The sequence below is a fragment of the Trichomycterus rosablanca genome, chromosome 4, assembly GCF_030014385.1.
Source record: "Trichomycterus rosablanca isolate fTriRos1 chromosome 4, fTriRos1.hap1, whole genome shotgun sequence".
Taxonomy (NCBI): domain Eukaryota; kingdom Metazoa; phylum Chordata; class Actinopteri; order Siluriformes; family Trichomycteridae; genus Trichomycterus; species Trichomycterus rosablanca.
Window position 1 is genome coordinate 40,851,147 of NC_085991.1, and position 7,667 is coordinate 40,858,813.

The 7,667-nt window shown below is 37.8% G+C and overlaps 1 protein-coding gene across 1 annotated transcript; it reads left to right on the forward strand.

Annotated features, from left to right (window-relative positions):
• Positions 1-944: 944 nt before the first annotated feature.
• si:dkey-165a24.9 (probable G-protein coupled receptor 132) lies at positions 945-4,500 on the forward strand. Its single transcript, XM_062993586.1, has 3 exons — positions 945-1,028; positions 1,644-2,254; positions 3,053-4,500. Exons 1-3 carry the CDS (start codon positions 945-947, stop codon positions 3,384-3,386), a joined length of 1,029 nt encoding a protein of 342 aa, XP_062849656.1. The 3' UTR covers positions 3,387-4,500.
• Positions 4,501-7,667: the final 3,167 nt, after the last annotated feature.

Below are 7,667 nucleotides of genomic sequence, written 5' to 3' on the forward strand. Positions count from 1 at the left end.
ACTGTATGGACGCATTATGGTCCTGCATTTTGGCAAAAAAAAAAAAAGATCTATCTCACTGTTTAAAAGTCTTTCTCCATGACTCTGCTTGCTAGGAGACATAACAGATATTAATTTAAGATAGCACTAATCTTTGTCAGGAAAAATCATTGTTCATATAAACTGGAATTTCGAAAAATCTATCAAGAAGCTGAAGCCTTTCTAGGTGGCGCAGCAGGATGATTTCTAGGTGGCGCAGCAGGATATTCCGCTAGCACACCAGTGCCAAGTTTCTGAACTCTTCAGTTCGGAACTCGGCGTTGCCACCGGTCGGCTGGGCACCATCTAGCGGGCATAATTGGCAGTGCCTGCAGCAGACACGGTTCTGCTAGGGCGGGATGACCGGACTATGTGGGTGGGGTCTTCAAACGCTGTGTAAGGACCCTGACTGGCAGATCGAGAGGCGCCTGTGCAGAGTGTGATGGGGAGAATTTGGGAGAAAATAGGAGAAAATGCATAAATAAAATAGAAACAAAAAGAAGCTAAAGCCCTGAGATGGACTGGTGCCCTGACCCATCACTACTCTGACCAGAAGAAATCAGTTAATGAAAATTAAATGAAATTTAAAAAAAAACCTTTAATAAACAACAACATTCAACCCCTGAAGCAAAAAAAAAGTGGTGGTACTGCCTATATTGCAATCTTTTTTTCTTTTCTGCCTTATTTTCTGTCCTTTTTTTCTCTCTTTGTAACAGTTTTGTATTGTGTACATATTTTATTGTGTATTGCAGTTTGTATATGTTTAATAATAATAATAAAATTCATCAGTTTTTTCCCTTTCTTTTAAAAATTTTATCTTTTTATTAATAACTTCATAAACTTGTTCAACTTTTACACAGAGAACAAATCCAAACTTGGTGTAACAGTGTAAAGTGAGGGGACTATGTGTCACATGGGAAGTAGACATGAGGGTGTTTCACATGTCTCTCTGCAGCCCTTCCGTCATTGAGAACAGTTTGGCCCAACTCATATTCCTCCCCAACACGCATGTTTGTTTTTTTTTGTTCTGGAAGAGAAAGGCTTCAGGATGTGGCTGCACAAATGCAGTAGAAATAGTTTCCTGCTGGGGGAAATGATCTAAAATTTAGACCAGCTCCTCATGGAACAGTGGATAGACATGCACTTAACAGGTACTACTCATTTACAGAGGTCCCAGTACACCAAACACATCACACTATGTAAGGTAAGGAGATACTTTTATTCTGGTTGAATTAGCCTTTATAGAGTTGTTTGGTTATTATTAATTATATGGGTTTGCTGCTAATCATTTTTTTTCTATAACTATTTTCAAGTTGTGCGGTTTCCCAAGGAATTGCAGCATGAATGCAACATGAAAGGGTAAAAGTTTGATCTGAATGCAGCATGAACAGCTAAATGTTCAAATCCTCATAGGTCTTTCAGATGGCAAAGTCATAGAAATCATGTTTCTGAGTAAGTAACATAAATATTACATGTACACATAGTAATACAACATAGATTCATAGTGCAATGTTTAACAATAATTTCAGCTAACCAAGAACTACTCTTGGCATGCAATGCCAGGAGTACCTTTGGGCACTGGATATGGTTTAACATGGAGCACATTCTTAAAGAGTTAATTTAAGGACACACTTCTTTTTACTATTTTTACAGACCTGACCAATGGGAGCTGCCATATTCCTCTGGAAACAGATCAAGTCGGTTTAACCTACATCTACAGCCTGGCCTTCTCTCTTGGTCTCCCGGCTAATCTGCTTTCCCTCTGGGGACTGTACCAACTGGGTCGCTCGAGTGGAAGCAGCACCCAGCAGGTTTACATCTTTAATCTTTTGCTGTCAGATCTTCTTCAGCTGCTCACCTTGCCTCTGTGGATCCTGTACCTACAAAGGGGCCACCACTGGCCATATGGCTCTATTACCTGTCAGTTGGTGGGCTACGTCTTCTATGTAAACATCTACGCAAGTGTAATCTTCCTGTGTCTCATCGCCCTGGACCGATGTCTGGCCATCGTCTACCCGCTAAGCAGCCGGAGTGTGAGAAAGGTCCGGTTGTCTGCATTCTCCGGAGTTGTAGTTTGGACTCTCATATTTCTCTTCTGTCTAATTGGTCTCTACCCATCTGTGTTTGAACACAAGATGGGCTTGTGTCTGGAGCAGTATCCTGTCAGCCCAAGATACGCCTACTTTAAGATAGCCACAGTGGCACTGGGTTTTCTAATGCCATGCTCTATACTAGGGTAAGTGGGTCACATAGGCAAAGAGAACTTCATTTCTTTATTTTAATTTTTAAAAGCATCAACTGTAAATGTAATTTGCTTTACTTTTAAATTTGAGTTACTTTAAAAAATGCATTTGTGGCACAGTGATAAAACATGCTAGCACACCAAAGCTGACATCTCAAACTCATGAGTTCGAATCTCAGCTCTGCTACCGACAGGCTGGGCGCCTACACAGGAAGTGATTGGTTTTCCGTTGGGTTGGATTGCCAGAGTGGATTCCTCATAACTGACACAATTATGACCTCTGCTGGCTGATAGAAAGTGTCTGCACAGAGATGAGGGATAACAGAGATTATGTGTGGCAATGTAAGCAATACTAAGTGCCATATGTATCTGCCTCGTGCAGATAAAAAAGAAGCAGTCGGCTACTGCGCACGTGTTAAAGAGCTAGGCAGTGGTGGGGCTTGAACTGGCAACCTTATGATTATTAGCCCAGTATCTTAACCGCTGAGCTACCACTGCCAAAAAATAAACAATGTAGAGTCACATGTGCCAAAATCTATGCCTAGAAATGTATACTGAACCTAAATCGATGATATGCTCAGACATATGCTTGCGTTTTATTAGCGAAAACAAAACAAATGTTTTTGTTTTTTTTAAAGAAAAACATTTGCAGAGCTTTAATAGTGTGTTAGATTTTAAAAGTATGCCAATTTCTCCCAAATGTGTTGGCTGTGTGTGCTCAAAAGAACATTGCTTTTACCAGATGTATGCCTTCCCTCAGTTCATATGTTCCCCTCTGTCTTTTTCTCACAGCTACACCTCTGCCAGAATTGGGGTAACTCTACGCAACTCTCCCTCCATCTCGGCCCATGAGCGCCGCAAAATTGTGGGCACCCTGACAGTCATTACCATCATTTTTATTATGGTCTTCGGCCCCTATCACATGGTGGGAGGTTATAGATTTGTGGCACTGATGATAACTGAAGACCAGTGTACACTGGAACGCTCTATCTACCTGTACTACAGGATCTGCTATGGACTAACCAGTCTTAATACTCTGTTAGATCCTCTCTTTTATATCTTTCTTTGTCAAAATGCCCGTCTTGAACTGCAGAGGTCTCTCCCCTGCCTGCGCAACCAGGTCTGACAGCCATGATTTAAATACATTTAAAAGATTATCTGGGGTCATCGGGTCATTGCTGGTTCATAAACATGTTATGTTCTGTCATGGCTTATCGGTTATCTGTAATGAGTGGCATTTCAGACCTTCAGGACTAAGTGTAACTGGATTAACAGGTATGACACTTACATAGGCTACATGTTGTGTCACGTAGCCTACCTAGCCTATATGTTGTACTGTATTGTTTCCCGTAACCGATATAGCCAATATTAATTTCTGAAGTGAGAACCCTTTCTGGCAAGCACTACAACAAACACAAAGGCAGTGGGAAGGGTGAAAACTGTAAGTGATTGCAAAGTTTACTTCACACTTCACACTGTAGCATATGTGAACTGCCCAGATGCCTTGCACTTGATATGAAGTATTATTATACAGAGGGCATTGTATTAATGTTTCTGATTTTCTTGATGTGTATTCTTTACATAAGGACATTACTAAAGAACATTTGGTCGGTTCAATCAATGAGCTTAATATAACCATGTTAAAGTATAGCCATTACAACAAACATAAACAATGATAATGTTAGAGCCACTTTTACATTTGCTATTGCGCTAAATGAACTAAAATAAGACTAAATTAATACCATGACATTTATGTCAGAAACCAGACTTGCCGTAAACCTCACCAGGATAAAGTGGTTAATGAAAGTAAAATGAAGTGAAATGTATTATTTATTTCACTAACTGCTTAAGCTTGGTCAGGGTTGCAGTCCGTCTGGCACCAATCAGTGGAAACACACATTTACATCTCAGAGTAACTCGCACCTAAGAGAAATTTAATTTTGCACATTGTTAGAAAGTTGGAGGAAATCAGGGTAAATAGAGCAAATCAGTAGAAAAAAAATACAAAATCTTTTACAGACAAAACAGCAGTGAGGACTGAACACAGGACCTTAGAGAACATGTTGCTCTGCAACTCTTTCTCAACCAGTTGTGCTGCCATGCCAAGCCTTTTGTGTGTAACTGTCTAATTACACAGATAGTAATTACAAAATCCATCTTCACAAAATTAAGATTTTGTAAAATGCACCAGACAACAATCTGTTACTTGTATTTTCTGACCAGTGTACAAATAAATGACTTTGAATGCATTGGCTGACCAACTTGATTGTATTTTTTAAACATAAAAAAATCATTTTAAATTTGATGCCTACAACACTTGGGCAAAATAAGTGTGAAAGGTTTATAGCTTATTTAAGTTTTGAAACATTTCACAATCACGTGAATTGGTAAAAGGTGAGGGGATCGTAGAGAGGGCATCATGGTTGAGCACAAGCAAAGATGGGCTGTGGCTCACCAATTTGCACCAAACTTCATGACAGAATTGTCTGTCACTTAAAAAAAACATTTCTTTTGTGATCAGTTATCTTAGGCATACTTTAGGTCTTTCACCATGAATAATACTGTTAAAAGATTAGAGGAATCTGGAGAAATTCCTGAAAACCACAATTGAAGGTGTGTGACCTTTCAACATGCTACTGTGGAAATATAGCCACATGGGCTCAGGAGTACTTTGTAATTTAACACAGTCCACATCTGCATAAAAAAATGCAACCTGAATCTCTACTACACAAAGAGTAAGCCATACATCAGTTCTATGCAAATGCTTGCTGAGTCCTCTTGGTCCTAGCTCATTTCAGATATACCAACAGGCAGTGGAAACATGGTCTGTAAACAGAGGAGTTCACATGTGACCACAACAAATCCCGTCATCCATTATGTAAGTAGCAGAAGGTGCAAAAGCCAACATCTTTTATAGTATGGGAGACTTTGATATGTGTGAAGGTACCATTGACACAGAGGCACAAATTTAAATTTTAAAGAAACACCTGTTATCACCTAGGTGACATGTTTTCCCAGAAAGCCTGTGGTTATTTCAGCATAACAGCTCTGAATGTGCTACTATATATTTACAAAATACAATTTATTTTGTCAGAAAATCTAGTCATTTCTTTGTACTTTTGTCAGTTTAATAAAGGTTCAAAAGAATTAGCAAATCACACCTTCTTGTTTTTATTGAATTACAACTTTTCCCATTAATGGGATTTGAGTTTGAATAAAAATTGTTTGTTGATTTGCAAACATAGAGTTGTTTGATTATAACACAACAGTTCATTCAGTGTTATATCTTAATTAAGGCTTTTAATATACAAATGTAGATTTTTTTGTGGGTTGCACAGGACGAGTACATTGGGACAAAAGGGGGAAATATGAAAAATGCCACAAAAAAAAAAAACATTTAACATTTGATTTTTTTTTTTTTACTGTAACAGCTTTTTGGAATTAGTTTTCTACTGAATTTGTTTCACTATTTTACATCAACAATTAAGCATTCTTAACTGCTTCTATATGTTCTGTGGAGCACCAAAAGAAGGATCTAATAACTCATCTAATAACTCTTAAGGATTTATGGGAATTCAAAGTCAAATCAGCTGTGTAAGACTGGGCATTTGTATCTTTTGTTATGTGTTTCATTGAGCACAACGTTATGTTTATTACCTTTAATAAGATTTTTGTTTTTTTATGTTTGCTGTTGGTGTTAACTGTACTCTGCATAATAAATTATCTGTAGTTAAATTGAGGAGTTAAATATGCAGCATTACTCAACTCATGAAGAACTTTATTAATAGGTTCTGATATTGGCAAGCACATTGGAGCTGGAAAACCAACATTTCAGGCAGTAAAACCAAACTCGTCATTGACTTAGTGAATTTCCTGTTGTGGTATTAACTGGAAAATATGTGGAAAAGACACAGTAAATTGCAACCAATGGAATGCTATAAAAAAAGCTTCACGAAAAAGCTAAAGCCACAAGTATGAGCCATTTATTAGATATGTGACACTTGTGTTCTACTCTTGGGTGTCTCATATAGTCAGTGAGAAGTAAATATAAAAACAAAATAGATTGAACTACTGTATTAATTAATGAAATTAATGTTGCAGCTGAAAGTCAGATCAAAATATATCAAATGTAACATTTATGGCATTAAACAGACACTTTTGTCCAAAGTGACCAAATACAATTAAAGGGCCTTGCTCAGGGACCCAACAGTGGCAACCTGGCAGTGATGGGGCTTGAACCAGCAACCTTCTGACCACTAATTTAGTATTTCAACAACTGAGCTACCACTGCCCAGTAACCAGTTCAGTAATAAATATCTATTAACTTACTAATATACTAATTACATTTTGAACGTACTTATAAGATCTAAAGCAAATGAATGTAGCATTGTACAATCACTTTTAACATACAGAGTTCAAGTCATGTAAACTATAGGGCCAGAAGTATGTGGACACTTAATGACAAGTTTGGACATTTCATTCTAAAACCACTGGCTCTCACCTCCAGCGCCACTGTATCATCCTAGATTCTACTGGAAAGGATTTCCACATGATTTCTCAGTATTTTGTAGTATATTTGAGTTTTACCTATTCAGCCAAAAGAACATTTGTGAGGTCAGACACTAAAATTGGACAAAAAAGGTCTGACTCACAGCTGACATCCCAAATTATACCAAAGGTTTTCTCAAGTGTTGTTTTAATGTGCTTTGTGCAGACCACTGGAGCTTCTCCACACCAAACTTGGAAGCACATAGTACATTTCATAAGATTGTCTACGCTTTTTAACAGTTAGTGTGTCTGGAACACTAAAACTCAACATTTAGGTATTTTTTGTATTGCATGACCTGGGTTTGAGTCCCACCACCACTGCTTAAGAATTAAAAATTGTGATGTGAGACTTTGGGCTCCAGCCCCAATGTATGAGACTTACGAGGTATAAAATCTCACAGAGAGTTTTCCTACAGCGCTTTAAACAGGGTTGCCAGGTTCATTTCTTTTTGGCAGAAATACTTTTTTAATCTAACATTTTGCATTCGTTTTTTAACCAGTCCCACCTTGTGCCTACTGCTAGTAATACATAGAAACAGTGTGATTTAAATGTTTACATGTGGCCTTTTATTGTATCTAAATGTGTTCAATATCTATAAATATCCCATATGTCTTATTATGTATTAAATAATAACAACTTGTAATCAACCTTGTAGCTTGAGTTACGTATTTGTCTAAGTGAAACATCCCTTGATCTAGGATAGAATCAAATCTGCCAGCGAGCCACGTGTTGGCCATAATAAATGCAGACACATGGCAAAAGGTACTATACTGCCCTCTGCTGGAGTTAAAAACAATTACAAGAACAGCTGGACGACTAAAAAAATAAGGTGTTTTGTTACTTAAAGGTTCTTTAAAA

Coding starts and splice junctions, on each gene's coding strand:
- si:dkey-165a24.9 (XM_062993586.1), top strand. CDS start 945: ATGAGGGTGTTTCACATGTCTCTCTGCAGCCCTTCCGTCATTGAGAAC. Junction 1,029..1,643: donor TATTCCTCCCCAACACGCAT/GTTTGTTTTTTT, acceptor AGTTAATTTAAG/GACACACTTCTTTTTACTAT. Junction 2,255..3,052: donor ATGCCATGCTCTATACTAGG/GTAAGTGGGTCA, acceptor TTTTTCTCACAG/CTACACCTCTGCCAGAATTG.